At 34.5% G+C, this 16,882-nt stretch overlaps 2 protein-coding genes across 3 annotated transcripts; both read right to left on the reverse strand.

Annotated features, from left to right (window-relative positions):
- Positions 1-244: 244 nt before the first annotated feature.
- LOC133289298 (aluminum-activated malate transporter 2-like) lies at positions 245-2,612 on the reverse strand. The gene is made up of 6 exons (XM_061487242.1): positions 2,262-2,612; positions 2,021-2,161; positions 1,648-1,920; positions 1,420-1,532; positions 1,190-1,333; positions 245-817 (listed from the first exon to the last, which is right to left on the reverse strand). The coding sequence occupies exons 1-6, from the start codon at positions 2,545-2,547 to the stop codon at positions 332-334; spliced, it is 1,443 nt and encodes a 480-aa protein (XP_061343226.1). The 5' UTR covers positions 2,548-2,612; the 3' UTR covers positions 245-331.
- Positions 2,613-9,350: 6,738 nt separating this feature from the next.
- On the reverse strand, positions 9,351-16,414 carry LOC133288867 (transcription factor LHW-like). Of its 2 annotated transcripts, XM_061486724.1 has the most exons (10): positions 15,699-16,414; positions 14,529-14,735; positions 14,338-14,419; positions 13,957-13,998; positions 13,813-13,872; positions 11,490-13,343; positions 11,278-11,379; positions 10,773-10,913; positions 10,551-10,676; positions 9,351-10,048 (listed from the first exon to the last, which is right to left on the reverse strand). In XM_061486724.1, exons 1-10 carry the CDS (start codon positions 15,791-15,793, stop codon positions 9,872-9,874), a joined length of 2,886 nt encoding a protein of 961 aa, XP_061342708.1. In that variant the 5' UTR covers positions 15,794-16,414; the 3' UTR covers positions 9,351-9,871. The 2 variants fall into 2 exon arrangements, with proteins under 2 accessions (XP_061342708.1, XP_061342778.1); XM_061486794.1 differs by lacking the exons at positions 14,529-14,735; positions 15,699-16,414 and having other exon boundaries at positions 14,313-14,389.
- Between the last annotated feature and the right edge of the window lie 468 nt (positions 16,415-16,882).

Here is a 16,882-nt window from a genome sequence, read left to right on the forward strand (position 1 = left end):
ATTAAGTAACTGAAATTTAAACTACTTATGCTTATACTTGTTAATATTTTTTGTTCTAAACAAAATGTGATTGCCGACAAGGAATTAAAATGAGAATGATTCTGACTGAAAATTTCAAATTCAGAGTACAAAATTGATGTTATAGGATTTAAGATACACCACATCAAATGTTAATACCAAATCATACAAGGGAATTAAAATAAGAATGATCCTGACTAACATTATTGTAGTTAAGATACCCCACACCATTAATTTTTTGTTTTGTTATTAATTCTGTTCTGATGTTGAAGTCATGATTTTGACAGTCATATACATATATATATATCAACTATCAAACTATGTTATGTTGATCAGATATTGATTTCCCACAATGTGTCAAAGCTAGAGCTGACTCCTCAACTAGAATAACGACATGGGAGTTATCAGTCTTGGGACCCAGTTCAGCATATTCAGAGAGTGAAGATTCTGATGATGTTTTGGTGGTTTTATCTATATCTACAATATTAAAATTTGTGAGTGAGGCAAGATCATTCACAGAATCTACAATTTTCTCTGTGCAGTCAACAATATCAATTAGTAGTGAAGCCACTGTCACAGCTGGTATAAGTGATAGAAGTTCTGTTTCTTCCCATAAGCTTGATTGGAGCAGTGACTTAAGGCTCTTCATTGCAGCTTTTGAGTTTGCAACATGAGTATCTGCAGAAGATGGCCTTGTCATTGTTCTGATTAACCTTCCTAGTTCCTTCAACGCTTTACCAGATTCCAAACTCATTTCTGAGCACACCTCTTTGATCGTACAAAGAATTTCTTGTGATCCCTACAAAAGTTTTCATTAGATATAATAGTGTCAATATAGCACGTGGTAGCATTATCATGACCCATATATAATAAGGGGAGGGTTATATTTATAAACTTTTTGTTTACAAACTCTTACAAACTATACTATGTACTCCCGGGAGAACACTAGATTACACTATGTTCTCTCGAAAGTACATAGTGTAATTTGTATAAATTTATAAAAAAAATTTGTAAACGGATCATTCCCCGTATAATAAAGTTTATATTTCAATACATGCAAACTCATTATAGGAATAAAAATGTCAAATGAGTAGAAATTCTAACTATATTTGGACAAACAAAAAATATTTTTTTATTTCTATAGATGCCATTACTAGTTAAAGATATATACTTGGTTTTCAGAATTGAGGATTCCATTTAGAGCTTCCATTCTACATGCACATTGGCGAGAAAGGGCACCAATTTTGAGGTATTGATCCCACGGATGACGAAATTTGAACTTGCCATGACGTGGTTCCCATTTTGCAAAATTGGCCTGCAAGGTAAAGAAAATTGTACGAGACATGTACCATAGAATTTCATCTATAGGGAAAGAAATGAGGGAAAACAGCTTTTACCCACCAAAGACTCTTCAGAACTTTTAGAATTGAGGACGCTTTTATAACCTTCTAGACAAGACTTGTTATCTTTAGAATCTCCTTCCTTTGATGTTTCGAAGTACTCATATACAAATGCTGTGACATATAACAAGATTATAGCCTAAGAGAATAGTAATTTAAAGATTTTTTACTTTTTGGTAAACGCAATTTATATAACTTTATTCACGTGATTTTTCTTAAATCATCTAACCTTCTAAGAAGTCACCAAGTGTTTCCAACTTGTCAGCAATTAAATAGTGGAGCTCTTCACCGGCCCATACAGGACAAACAAAAATGGAAATCATCACACAAGCAGAACCACCTATGAAAATGGTTGATAACCTCTTGTGTGCCATTTCTAATACTTCATCGTCACGAAATCCAGATACAGATATCAAAGAGAATGTCAAGATAAATATAAGCATCCCGTAATCATATCTTGCCTTCACTTTTGGTAAAAACCTTATAAATGATGCTATAGCAGCTGCAAAAAATATAAAAGGATTAAATCAATGATGATTGATTGAAAAATAACAGTTTTTTACTTTGCATTTTTTATAAACTTTTGTTACTTTTTGTTTTACCTTGCAGGAAGACAAAGAAGCCAATCAATATGGGTTCTCCTGTCTCTCCAGATAAGCTAGCTAGGTAATGAGCCCCAACACCCAGAGCACCAGCAACCAGGGTTGCCATTGTCCTATTCAAACCTTTTCCTAGAGTGGCTCCTAAAAATGTGTCATATATAGTTGGTTCAACAAAGTAATAAATATGCAAAAAACAAAATATGGGTTACTATATGATAAATTAAAATATGCACAAACTTACCAACAGTGTACTCAAAAACTACCACTACAGTCATCACAGCCCACATTGCAGAGAGACCAAAATTCTCATATAGTGGCTGATAATAGTAGAATAGTGACACCAGTGAGATTGCAAGTCCCACTTTTAGTGAATGAATCACTCTTCTAGGGTCACCTTGGGCTATTTCTTTTGTCACCTTACAAATATCAAACACCTTCTCCCAAAGAACTTTTGGTAAGGCCTTTAGTGGTTCCCATACTCGACCAAGTACCCCTGTTTTTTCCTGATTTGTTGTAGAAGATGCCATCTCCTTGAATTGATATTCAATCCGCTGAAGGAAATGAGTAATGAGGAACAAAGATTGCTTGTGATACTTACTGTTACTTAGGTCTTGTTGTAGCCACCTTCAACGAGTATATATAGAGAGAGGGGGGGGGGGGGGGGGGGGGGGGCAAGAGAAAGAACCCGATTCAAGATTTCAAGGATAATATTTTAATGCTATAAACATGTGTTAGTGCTTAATTTGTACGGTGAGAGTACAAAGACATTTCTCCTTATAAATGCGTTTTGAACTCTGTAAGGAAGAAAAGCTAAGAATAATGACGTAGACCCTTAACAAGGATAATTAATAACTTGGTACTACGCGACAAAAAATGACAATAATAGTGCATTTTAGACGTGTGTGGATATAGTTACACATCGCAAGTAACCCACAAGTTTTGAAGTACAAAAATAAAAGGCTGAGGACACTTGGGGTATAACAAATCAGTAGGAAAATATAAAAGACTGCAGCCCCTAGAGTTTATTCAAGTGGTAAAAAACGAAAATGTTATTGGGGTACAGCTTTAGTGGTAACAAGACCCATAAAATTTAGATGTTAATTCTAGCTAGCTATAATCTTTTTATTATTAAAAAAATATAATAGAAACTAGCAAGAAAAGGGATGAGGTGGGACCTAAGGTTTTTTTTTTTATATATATATATATATATATATATATATATATATATATATATATATACTGATTCTAATTATCTTTTTGAGGTGTCATAAATTTCAATTTTTTGAGTCAGCTATACGAGTAATCCCGAGTCAGGATTTAGGATTTAGTTATAGTTAAAATTCATCGCCCCTCTCCAAATATGTATTTAGCAAGTATCGAACCCAAGTTCTTTCTTGACTCTACTCAACTTGGCAATTGAGTTTAACGTTATTGGGTAGAAGGGATCAAACTCAATTACACTTCATTGTGGTCAATCTTTTAGAGAAATTAAACCAGTCACATCAAAAGGTCAGGTTTACAGGGTTCCCAGGAGGTTCACATCTTGTAATAGAAGACTTGGCCAACCCTTCACTAAACTATCATTTTCAAGTATTCATTCAAAACTTCATCGTGTACAACATAATGGGACATGAAAAGGACAAATCAGAATTGATTCAATTGAATTTATGGCACAGGGATTTCCTGCTTATCTGTATCTTCTTATGACATTGTTCGGTGAAGCCGATTTGTAGGTCCCTATAGTTAAATGGCAATAGTTGGCAATTTGCAAACAACCATTCTCCATCAGGAGTTGTTAAAAGAAAGAAATAGTGTATGGAATATGGATGCTACCTATCATCACATCTTTCCTTTTTTTCACTCCCGTCTTAAACAGAGATTCCATTAACCCCAAAAATTAAGTCACCCCTCAATAATAGCTTATCAATTGGTTCAAAGAATGTGTCTTAAATAAACATAACCAATAAAAATGTCATCTCTTGACAATAGAGAGAGAGAAAGAGAGAGTTAAGAATTCAATGCATTAAGACCATGTATTATCAAGCAAAACAGCTCGATAGAAATCGAAGTTATATAATCTTTCAGTGGATAGCTTGCACGGATGATGTTGGAGAAATTGCAATTATACATTTCGGGTATTTGCTTATAATTGTGTATTCCTCTTAAAAAAAAGCAAAATCATTAGGATCGGTCTAGTGGTGAGGGATTTAGGTAAGATATATTAGGTTATGCACTTGTATAAAAAAGAGAGAGAGCATATTCTACCTTAATCTATTATTTCATGAATTTAATGTGCACCTAATTTTAGTGTAAAAAAGTTTGATATTGTGTTTTATTCAATTTAAGTTAACCACCAAAAAAATATAAAATTAAAGTCTAATGATTGTACATGATATTTCGAGTGAGTATTGTACCGAAATATGCTTGTTAGTCTTAATGAATGGATGCATTTTTCCTGTTAAAAATAATTGTAAGTTACAACAATCTTGTTGGAGTTTGTAAGCACGTCTATTCACTTGACTAGCATGTGCGTTTCCACATGAAGATAAAATGAACATCATGTGTACTGTAATTAGAGAGTGTTAATATTTGAACCAAAATGATTTAAAACTGAATTGATAATTAAATAAAATAATATAAAAATATTTCCATTTAATTAATTTGTATAAAAAATTGACCTTCAATTAACATAGAAAAACTGAAGATCCAATTCGGATAACTTTTTAAAACATAAATAGACAAAATCAAAAGTTCAAAACCATAAATACGTTTTATGCTATCATTAAATGTGAGCTTTCATAGTCAATAATACATCTGATGTAAAATTGTAATGATACTGATAGATAAGGATACAACGTGTATTTTTGATATATCAGCAAAAGTCAGAATCTACAATAAATTCCAAAGATCATGATGTCAAGGAGCAACACTAACAAGAAAAAAAAAAAATCCTACTCATAAGCCCAAAGTCAGGTGTTACAGTTAAGGTTAAACTAATAAATTCAATAGCATTTCCCTTTAGAAGAGTCACGTGAAATCACATGCAATTGCTCTCTTCGTAGACAATTTGAATGACAAGGGGATATTGTTAATATATAGACGATAGAATAGTCTGAAATAAGTGAGTTTGAGCTTTTAAAGGAAACACAAATTGGGTGCTAGATCAAGATAATTAAGTGTAAAACAATAAACTAACATGGTTAAGTCGATTTTGCTGTTTTATATCTTTGCTTGTCAATGCCTTAAATATTAGTCTATCTGCCACTTGAACCATAGCCTGACCACCCCAACTAACCCAAGAGTGAAGCATGAAATGAAACTATTTTTTTTTATATCCACGAGTTTATTGATTATCTGACTGATTCGATTATAATATTGTCGGACTTATTATAAGGATAACTTCTCAAAATTATTATTTTTTATTCTCAGGATTCGAACTCGAGACCACTAGTTAAAAAAAATCAAATTCCTTACTTGTATATATGTTGATTCATTACAATTAAACCTTCTCTTTTTTATAAATTTCCTAAGGGTACAAGTTAAAGAATAAAAAATGCTAATGTTCCTTGTGCTCATCTTACTTAATTAGGATATTCTATTATAAGTTTTCAATAGGGAGTTTAACATCTCGTGGACATATATACTTAATCAAGTATTATTTATCTGTTTTTATTAAATCAGAGAAAAAAATATTAAATATTTTTTGAAATTTTAAGATATTAAATGTCTTTTTTTATTTGGAAGTTCTATTTTTATTCTATTAATTTTTAACAAGTGATTTAAGGGCTCACCCTATCAAAATCATATTTATTTATCTTTATGAATGTTTAAAAAATTTTAATTTGATAAATATCATTTAACCTCTCATATTTTTATTTTCCATTTTTTATTTTCTTTTAATTCCTTTTTATCTTTTTCTGTCCGAAATCCCCGTAATGATAAACTTGAGCTTTTGAATAAAATTTTTAGCACCAGACAATTTTTTTATTTTTATTTTTTATTTTTATTTTAAGCTATGAGTTGTGAAAATGAATGCAGATAGCGAAAATAGCATGAAAGCGACGCTATTGAATTTTGTTCATCATATTCCCTAACTTTAATTTCCCCATCCTGATTGAAAATGAAATTTATCTTCCCTTATTTGATTCAATAAAATTGCACTTACTTATACCATACCACTCTTCCAAAATAATATATCTTAATCAGAATCAATCAGATAATCACTTCTTTGTCCTACTTCCGTTATAGGTAAGTAAAAATTTGAAAAGTACATGACATCAAAGTTATGATAATCGCCTCAAATCTCATTCCAATCTTTCGTATCCCCCCATTTTGTTAAAATCTCCACTTTGTTTGAGGCTCTTGTTTTTGTCCAACTTTTTTATGGAGGCTCTTGGCATGTCATCCAGCTAGTAATTCACTATCTACGGTAGGTAGTTCAGTCCACTTGCAAGGATTATTCCCATAGTATCTTAACTTGTGCCTCCACCTTTAAAGTCCTTAGGTTGATACCTAAAAGAATATCTTAAAGACAACTCATACCTAAGCTTCACTATATCATAATTTAGCTAATATCTCCATTGGATCAAATTCAAGTAAAAAAATCACCAAACACATTGATTAACTGATATGGAGTTGTTCTAATTTAACTAACTGTCTCAAGTTTAAGTCCTGAATATGCAACTATGTTAAAAATTTTGTAAGAAAAATTTTGTTGCCCTTGAAGTTTTACCCGACTCGAATCAAATTAGTCAATAAACTGATTGAAAAAAAAAATGCCAATGAAACAATCCCAACAATAGAACTGAGATAAGAAAGGCCAGAAAAACATGCTTTTTTAAGTGATGGTGTAAAGGTTCATTTTCAATATATTTTCTTCCATTTACTATACCCCTCATGGGATGCCTTTCAATAACTTGTTTTATTCTTTCCATCGTACGTCAAAACAAGCTTGCTGTTGAGACATGACGTTCTAAGTAAACACAGTTGGGAGCAAGAAAAAACGATGATTGAGGTAGCTTGAGTTATGAACACAACCACTAATAGAGTCTCAACATCTGGAATCTACATATATAGATGGATTGAATATATTCTTGTATGCGTAGCATTTTCTTTCTTTGAGTACCCTGAATAAAAATAATAATAAAAATGCAATCTAAAGCAGCACCTTATCCATCCCTTTCAATTAGTTCTTTACTGAAATCAAACTCTGGCCATTAATTAGATATAAGATTCGAGGACATTAGATTAGATACTTGTCCTCTATAAACTTAAAAATGTACAAACCAATATGCCTCGGGAAAATTCGATACTTGAGTGACATGATGAGCATATGTAGGGTGGTTATTAGAGGGTGAACATGTGAATTCAACAACTACCACCTGCTAGGAATTGCTTTGCCATTTTTATGTGAAACTTGTTTTTCCTGATTATTGTTCAGTAAGTCCTTTAGATATATATATATTGGGTGTCATACGTAACATGCATGTCCCATCAATTGAGCATTACATTCATATGGTTGCACAAAAAATAATGCACGCATGGAGAAGGTATTTAGTGGGCCTGGACTATGGTGGTCCTTTCTCAAAATAGAAAAAAAGGAGGGACGGAGGGGGAAAATATCAAAAAGAGAAGGGTAGAAATGGAAGAAAATTTTTCATTTATGAAAAAGGGACCACTGAATAAGTGGTGGGCCTGGAGCATATTAAATTTTTCCTGAAGTATGCTAGGGTTAATCTTTTCTCTTGTCACATGAGATAATTTTTTAAGTAACCACTGAATAAGTGGTGGGCCTGGAGCATATTGAAATTCTCACCCCCAATTATTTTTTAAACTTAATGGTTCCCATCATGTGATATTTGTGCAAGAGAAAAATCTTTTCACATAAAATGAGAAAAAATTAACCCTTATACACATCACCTGAATTACGTAAATGATTATGGGATTATTGTATCTCATATGAGTAATATTTTTAATGTTATATATAAGGTGATACACAATAAATGATTTCGAACAATAATTTTTTCTTGCTCCCAAAATACTTATAAATTTCTGGTTTTTAATTAAGGAGGATCAACTACCACATTTAAATCGAAGATGTTGCTGATTTTTCGGCAACTCTGGATTCAGAGTATAAACATCAACAGAACATTTCAGCATTATAATTTAAGCATAGATTTCTAGCTAGGTCCTGCTTGGCTATGATCTTCTTGTGCTCGATGCTCGCCCTCAATTGAAGAGGCTTTCAGCCTTGGTAGTAGGTTTAATTAGTGGCTTAGGCAATAGAGTCAGGGAACATCAATTTCTAAACAAATATAGTATATAGTCACGGCCCACGGCTTTGTGGTCTGAACTTGACAATGACATGCACTAACCTGAGAGTTCACACTTTTGCCTATAAACTAAAACTTCTTTACTTCAAGCTGAATATATTTATTTGACTAAGACATCCACTCACAGCTGCGCTTTGCTTTTTCTTTTTTCTTTTTTCTTTTTTCCTTCTAATTAGATACAGATGAACTTTATAGTTTAAGCCCCTGGAATTGACTTAGTGGTAAAGGACTTTTTGCACGGGAATGGTATATTCAAATCTTAGTACTATCATTGTATCAAATTAAAGAAAATGAACTAAATGCAAATAACAAACCTTTTGATGATACAGGTCTGTTTAAGTCAGACTTTAGAAGTGATCAAACTTGCGGAATACTCCATTGGCTTCTTGCAAAAAAGTCTTTTCAAGACAATGTTCATTATTTTACTTAGTGGAGTTTGAATGCTGGCGCTTGGATATTACATTCCAATAAATTAGAGGTAAGATTCAATCGAGTACACTATTAGACATACGCGTACGAATCACTACTTGCTTAACGGTATCTGGAGCTAAAATATTTGTATATTAGCAAGGAACCAATCATTATTTGTAGTATGAACCCCCAATATAGGCAACATATAAAATTAAATTGTCAAAATTTAACTCCTTGCCCCATCATTTGATATGTCCTTCATATTTATCTTATCAGTACTCGCATTTTCAAACAATGCTTGGCAGAAGTTGATCCCAAAATATTTACCAAGAATTTAAATTCTCTCATGCGTAAAAGTGGTTATGTTATATTATTACGTGATCACAATCACTCATTGATGATAACATAAGAAAGAGAAAAGTGTATGATTTTTAAATAAGTGGTTGTGATTAATTAACATGATCACATGACCACTTTTACACATGAGAGAATCCAAATCTATTTGTTAAAGGATGCATGTAGCAAATTAACAACAGACGGTAAATAACAAAAGAATGCTACTCTCATTTAGCATAGACTACAAATATACAAACCACACAAAGCTGATATTAATAACAAAGGTATTATAACACAGCCAAGATCACCACTCCAATAAAAACAAGGAGAGAAAGATTAAAAAAAAGGGAAGAATAAGTGTATAGACCCCCTTTCTTTCAAATCCTAGAATATCTATACATCTGAATCACAACACCAACTACCTGGCAACACACACACACACCCCAATGGAATTACTCAAACAGGAAAAAATGATGCAAGTTATCTAAGAGTTGCCTAAAGCATCTCTAGAGACTGCCAACACAGGAAAAGTTGTCTTGGCAGGCACAGCAGGAAACATTTCATAATATTAATCTTGACATGCTCTTCACTAACTAAACTCATCACCCTCCAAACTGGGGTCATATATGAGAGGTGAAACAGCAGTTAGACCAAGTTAACATCACCTGAAGTCTTTAAGACTGGATTTGATGTCAGTCATGGCAAGCATGTGCCAGACTTGCTCTCAACAACATCCAGATTCCAGACCAAGAAACTATATATAGCAGGTGGTTCATTGCAAACTACTAGGCCTACCAGTTGCTGGTATCTGGGTAGCTTGTGGGAAAGAATGATAAATCATCATGTTGCTATCAACAGCATTGGATGAAGATGCACCACCCTTTACAGTTTGCTCCAAAAGACGAACCAGGGACATAAATATTTCCATCCTCGTTACATCCCTGTTTGCCTGCAATACTTGGAAGTTAAGTTTCTAGCACAATCTATAAACTAAAAAAAATTAAATGGTTGTCTCATCATGAACTTTCTTTTAGATGTACAGTTAACATCAAAATCAATATGCAGAAGAAAAAAAAAAAGGACACAGATAGGACAAATATAATGCACAATCGACTTCTAAATTTAAAATCGTGTGACAGGACGAAGATGAAGCACAATGATTATTATAATTAACATTCTCTGCCAGTATTGACATGACCTTTTTACATTGGCAAACAGATTAAATCTTAGCCAATATTACTTTTGACAAACTTAAATTATCAAGTAAAATCTTAAAACGCTTGTGCAAATTCTCTATAAATGCTATGCATAAAAAGTTAGCATGAAGTTCAATATAGTTCAGTCACAGCTAAAAATGCTCAAGTATTAAAGGTCACTCACTATAAATACTCTTATGGCAGTTCATTATGCTTATGAGTTGTGATCAGTTATTTCACTTTCCAGTGTATTACCTCAACAGCAAAGCGTGCCCAGATCTTGTCATTGCGAGCTTCCATAACCCCCTTCAAGATGGTTAAACCTAACCCTCTGATTAAGTCAGCGATTTCCAGAAAGAAACCCCGTTCCTCACAAAGCATCTGTAAAGAATAACCAAGCAAACAGATTAAAAAGGTAATAAGGAAATGTATAAGGGACAATAGAATTTAATAAATTTATAAACTATCAGTCATTACCTCCACTAGCATCTGACGAGGAGGATTGAGATCTTCAACTATGATAGGGCAAACCATTGATTGTGAGCCAACCTCATATGCCCATGTAGCTCCTCCTTCAAAGTTATCTTTTAATAGCAATCCACCTTCTTTACTAACAATCTGCAAATTTAGGAAAGAAAAAGCTATTATTGTTTTTCCCTTATTAATATTTCCTCAATGAAAAACATTATCATCAGCAATTCATTCTTCTTTATAATTCCTGCTGTTCATAAAAGATGCACGTCAATTTTTTTATGCATAAAGGGTTTTGGTTGATATGTACGAGACAATATATATATATATATATATATATATATATATATATATATATATGTAGATGGGTACTTCTCATAATACTATCAAATACATTTTCTTATTTTGTTTATCATTCAACATATTAATAAAATGCCAATGTAAATGAAAGCATTTCACGTATCATAACTAGTTCGGTTGTTTGAGATACAAGGTAAAAGCAGTGCTATACCTTAGATTCCCCTGTCTGTTTCAGCTTGTCAGCATGCTTTGTTACACTTTGCAAGAAAAGCATATGCTTGATGGTTCGTTCTAGAAGTGCATCTATGCTACACTGTTGAATGACAATAAGACATTAAAGAAAACAAAGTCAGCATCCAAATACAATATTTAAATAAGAAATTCACGACTGATATATAAGAGAGCACAAGAAAGGCTATATACTTTGGATCCATTTGGCACAATTTCCCGTAACTCTTTCACACGATCTTGAATCATTTGGCGATCTTTAGGGCGAGGCCTGGGGTTCTCTCCAGGTTTAAGCCTTTTACGATTCGATTTGCAAACTTCATCTGGCCGCTTAGAGTATCCAGTCGAAACGCTATTTTCACGCTTCACATTGCTGCCATTCTCAACCCATGAACTAAGTTGAGACCCATATATGGAAGTAGTTTGAGAACAGTTTCCAGTATCATCCTTGCTACACCTAAGAGAACTAGTTTCCACAGCACCAGTTTTAACCCCCGTCTTAGGAAAATCAAACAATCCACCCTGGACACCATGATCAGACATAACCTGCTTGCAGGCAGGAGAGGGGACACAGGTGGGATTAATCCTTGTCACTGTTGTCCGACAAGACATTTCATCAGAATTCAGTTTTGCAGCAGATTGAGCCCTTGACACCACAGCATCTAAGAGGTGGTCAGTGCCCATCCCAGAGAAGATGCTACTGTCTGATATCGCTTCATTAGCTGAAAAACTATTCTCATGACCTATTATACCCTGCAAATTCATACATGTTGCCTTTTTATCCAGAATTTCTGTATTGGCATCTGATTCATCCGCGAATAGCTTATTCCAGTTTCCATTCAGTAGTTTCCTTTTGAAATCCACACCTAGAACATCAAAGAGGTCATCTCCTGATGGAAGTTGAATACAAGTTTCTTCTTGTTTAGCATTCACTTTCATCATATGTTGACTAGAACCATCTTTATTGAAGCAATCTTGAACAAAGCCGGGGATGCGATCACTCATAGGCACATGCTCCTCAAGATGGAGAGATGGGATCTTAAGGGCCTGAAGCAAATCATCATCTATATTTTGATCTGTTGAAGCCAAAGCATTGAAACCATGTTTTAAATCTATAGGAAGATTCTTCTGATCAAGGCCTTCTAGATGCATGTGACTGGAAAATGATTGACTAGTCAAATTAGGCAGAGAATAAGTCCCAGCTTCAGTTGAATTATCATTTTGAAGTCCAAACCCAACTTTTTGCGTTCCAGAAAAATCAGCATTGGATACTTTGGGAAGGTTTGAAACCGAGCAGTTAATCATATTTGTCCTCAGAAGATTACCCATCCTGCTATGTATTGGGATTCCTCCAATTAGGGAAGTGCTAACAGAACTCTGGCTCTGTTCAAAAATTTGGCCTCCATCTGTTTTCAGTTGAGACATATTTACGGTACTTGATGGATTCATAGTAGGATTAACATGACTCCGCCTCCCAACACCTGATAAGATTTGTTGTTCCATATATTTAACGCTGCAGTCACTCAGACTTGATTGACCGAAACCAGCTAATTGATTGAACGCAGGCCTTGCATTATATGAAACAGAACGCTGTGACATAGAGGAATCGAGATTTGCAGGTATTACTCCAGGTTCAGTCTCCACAACTGTATTCTCTCGTTGACCAGTGACACTTGTTTTAATCATTGAATGAGCCTTTGGTTGGCAAAGGTTATCAAATATCTGATTTAGGTTATGGGTTTGAGGTGTCAATACAGAACCCTGGTAATTATTTATTTCTCCCCTTAAAGGATGAGGTGGTTGAGCAATAGACCTTGAAGCATGATATGAATTACTTGGTTGGTTAGAACCATTAGCTACTGAGTGAGTGCAGTTTGACGTAATGACTGGTGGATCAACAGACACAGGCACACCAACAGTCACAGGTCCCGCAAGTCTTTCAGTATAATTTTTTGCTGAATAGTCTTCAGATAGAAGGGCACCAGGAACACATCCCAATTGCAAGATCAAGCTCTTCACATCACTCACGAATGCCATATTTTCCATTATCTGCAGTGATAAGTGTGGCCGCATTAGTTAATGAACAATGGGGCACAGACATAAACCAACTTATTTGACTGCACTTATGTGAAGCAGTCACTAGATCGCTCAAAAGTAGAGAATAGCTAACACTCCATAGGATACCAGATAATCTAGAGATGTATGCAACTCAATGACAAAAAACAGATAGCAAACCTAGAGTAGGATTCAAACAGCTTATTACATTTTAAGCTATTCACTGACCAACAAATCACATTGTGTTCAGGTCTAGAGAGAGTGAATTATATGAGAACAGTGGTCTATGTGAATGAAAGAGCTCATATACCATTATTTCAATTTTCACTGATGGATATCTTAGATCTATGCAAGGGATCATGTTATATGACATTCAAGTTAACCTGGAGCATACATTCTTGATCCAAAGTTAATAAGGAAAAATTCTGTGACTTCTCATCACAATCAATTGAAAAAGACTTACAGGCAAGAAAGAACCAAGTTGAACAACCCCGTGGGGAAGGACAGGAATAACCGCTATTGTCTGCAAACAAAGATACAATATGGGATCAATATAAAGTAAAAAAAAATTTATAGCAAAATGTGAAGCATAATGAAAATCACAAACCTGCATTCCAGCTGAAAATTGGTCATGCACCTCGGTTAATACCTAAAAAGAACACACCAAGGAAGAAAAATGAAAATGAAGTTCATTAGTTCATCTATTCCAAGCCTTTAAACATTCCAATATATAAACACACTTTCACATAAAAGATGCTTATGTCATTTAATTATTATACTTCATTAATATACACTCATTTTGATCAACAGTCAGAACATTAAAAAAGTTATTAATAAAAAAAAGGAACATAAACAAAGGCCAGATTTTACAAGATTTTATTTGCCTCTTCACCAAACTTCAAAAAGAAAACAATCAAAAACTTTTCATGCATTCTTCACAGGAATAGAACTCTTTCACAACACCTGAAGCAGATCATCAACTCCTCACCTCTGGTGGATATGCATCTCTAGTAAAATTGTTCAAAAGAATCCACTGATGGTTTCCTGTAAATACTGCCCGTCCAATTATCCTGGGTAACAGCAAAAAGAAGCACTTAAGTAAACATGGGAATGACAAGAGAAGCACTTAAAATTAGGATCCTGATAAACTAGGAAAAGGCAAAAAGAGAAAGCACTAACCCTTCACCAGAGATATTGACTGAATTATTCACCATCATTTTGTTAATCAATGAACAGACTCTGTCCTCCTCCTGAATCCGTAGCTGAGACTCGGAAGAAAACCAGCATCCTTCCCCATCTCGGTAGGGCAAATTAGACGTCCCAACAATGCGTGAAGGGAAAGAAGATGGCAATGGTTCATAGTAGCAATCTTCCCAGATTAACAGCCTGCCAAGTCATACCATACTCAATTAACTCAAACACAAATATTCTATAGACAGCAATCAGAGAATAAGGTCAAAGGTATAATATTTTAACTGTCATTTTGGCGGCTTAGAGTGCATAGTGTGAAAACAAATATAAGACTTAGAAGATAAGCAACAATAGATTCATACATTTAAGTCAATAAAATAAAAGGTATACAGGAGTTTAGGAAAAAAAAAAAAAAAAAACTGATTTTTTAATTGTTCTTATTGTTCACTTTATGGCTGTGAAACAAAAAAAATAGAATGAAGCTCAAAACTCTTATTTCATTTCATGTTACACAAACCCTTGTTTCCTTCTCCCGATTACTGGAGAGTTAACTAATTACATATAGGGAACTTATTAACATGCTAATTACAACTAAGGGTATAGTTTAATTCAGTTAAAAAATTGAGCTTATCTTTGAACCGAATAATTAGTGCATCATGAGTGATTAGTATGACATAGATAGATCAGCAGATAAATCTACCATTAGCTGAAAAAGAAGGGGTCAGCTTTTATCTAAATGGAACAAGAAGATGAGAATAAACAGAATCAAACAAGGAAAACAAGTACTTAATCCATAGATTCGTACACGAACAATCAACCAAATAGATAGTGCGCCCTGCAAATTAATGCAAATGAACTTCTACTTTTTTATTAAAAAAATAAAATAAGATTCTTAAAAACAAAACAGAAGAAACAAAGGCACACATAAAGTTCCACAACAGGAACTAACAGGTGGACTTTATCATGAAAACGAACCAACCCCAGAAATAGAATCTAAATACGAATTTCGCATGAGATCCCCGTTTGGTTCCCGAGAAAGTACAAGAATCAAAATCATATCGAACAGATAAATCTTTAACCAAAGCTGATTTTTCACTGAATTTCTCAGAAAGCAAACATATAGCACAAAGCAAAAGCATCTTCCTCATGGAAACTTACTTGGAATTGTTGCAGCCGATCTTCCAGAACACGGCATAAGACCACTGATTCCGAGCGCACAGAGTCTTCAAAGCTTCTTTCAACAAAAACCCCATCTTTCTTTCAACAAGGGGTTTTTCAAAACCGCGAGAAAGTTTTCGTTTTTCCGAAGCAATGAAGTCACACTAGCATTCACGAAGAGAGAAAGAATAAAGGGTAATGGTCAAAAACTCAAAACCGGTGAAGACACATTTTTTTCCGGCGAGTTTGTCTCCTGAAAACTAACTTCCACGGCACGATCCTCTTCCTGCCTGTTTTGTCCTCAAACCCCCACTTCGCTTTCTGACTGGATCCAAGTTCACTACGGTCAGTTTCCGGCACCGGCAGGCCATCCTCCGGTAGAGGAAGCTGAAGAGAGAGAGAGAGAGCGAGAGAGAGAGAGAGAGAGAGCGAGAGAGAGCAAAAGAGTAACAAAGTTGAGAACTTTTTAAGGGACTACACTATCCCAATAGATTCAAGCTTGTAAAGAGCTATGATCTTCTCCATTTGAACTGAAGAAAATGGTGATAGAGGAAGAGGGTATAGCAGAAGAGAGGTTACAGGGAAAAAGGGTATACTTTATTATGTTTCAGGTGAGATGGTCTCTGAGGCTCTGTGGAACTGTGTTTCTTTCTTTCTTTCTCTTTTTTTCTCCTCACCCTCTATGAGAAAATAAATGGAAGAGCTTGGAGAGAGAGAAAAAAAATGAGGGTTAAGAAAAAGGAAGGGTTTGGGGGGAATATTACAGGGTTTGCCACTGAGGAAGATTGGCCTTGGGAGAAGAGAATAGGTTTCTGTCGTGTTGTGGAACAGAGAAGGGTCTGGTCTGAATAAGAGTGCAGTGGTGGTGGCCATGAACCAAAGTGCGGGTTGCTATCTATGTGACGTCACATAATCATTGCCCCCTTCTATTCTGTGGAATTACCAGAATGGCACACTAGCAACTTTTTTCGTTGTGTTTATTTCATGGTCCATGGTGTTTGGTAAGAACAACTGAAGATGTTTAGTGATGTTTAAATTGAGATGAATTTCAGTTTGAGGTTGAATGGTGTCATGAATCATGATCATGAAACATCATGGGTGACTGAGGTGGGAAAATGATGGGGAACACTGCCTGGTTGGGATGCAGGATGATGATGGAGAATGGTCTGTTGTTAAAAAAGACT

Source organism: Gastrolobium bilobum, unplaced genomic scaffold, assembly GCF_033153095.1.
Source record: "Gastrolobium bilobum isolate Gb01-03AN ecotype WA unplaced genomic scaffold, APGP_CSIRO_Gbil_v1 utg21558, whole genome shotgun sequence".
Lineage (NCBI taxonomy): Eukaryota > Viridiplantae > Streptophyta > Magnoliopsida > Fabales > Fabaceae > Gastrolobium > Gastrolobium bilobum.

Bases quoted from the DNA above. Each gene is read 5' to 3' on its own strand.
- LOC133289298 (XM_061487242.1), bottom strand. From the start codon at position 2,547: ATGGCATCTTCTACAACAAATCAGGAAAAAACAGGGGTACTTGGTCGA. The intron at 2,162-2,261 runs GTAAGTTTGTGC...ACACATTTTTAG, and splicing joins AGTTTTTGAGTACACTGTTG to GAGCCACTCTAGGAAAAGGT. The intron at 818-1,189 runs GTATATATCTTT...AAACTTTTGTAG, and splicing joins TCCTCAATTCTGAAAACCAA to GGATCACAAGAAATTCTTTG.
- LOC133288867 (XM_061486724.1), bottom strand. From the start codon at position 15,793: ATGGGGTTTTTGTTGAAAGAAGCTTTGAAGACTCTGTGCGCTCGGAAT. The intron at 13,344-13,812 runs GTAAGTCTTTTT...TTATCACTGCAG, and splicing joins AACTTGGTTCTTTCTTGCCT to ATAATGGAAAATATGGCATT. The intron at 11,380-11,489 runs GTATATAGCCTT...GTCATTCAACAG, and splicing joins TTGTGCCAAATGGATCCAAA to TGTAGCATAGATGCACTTCT.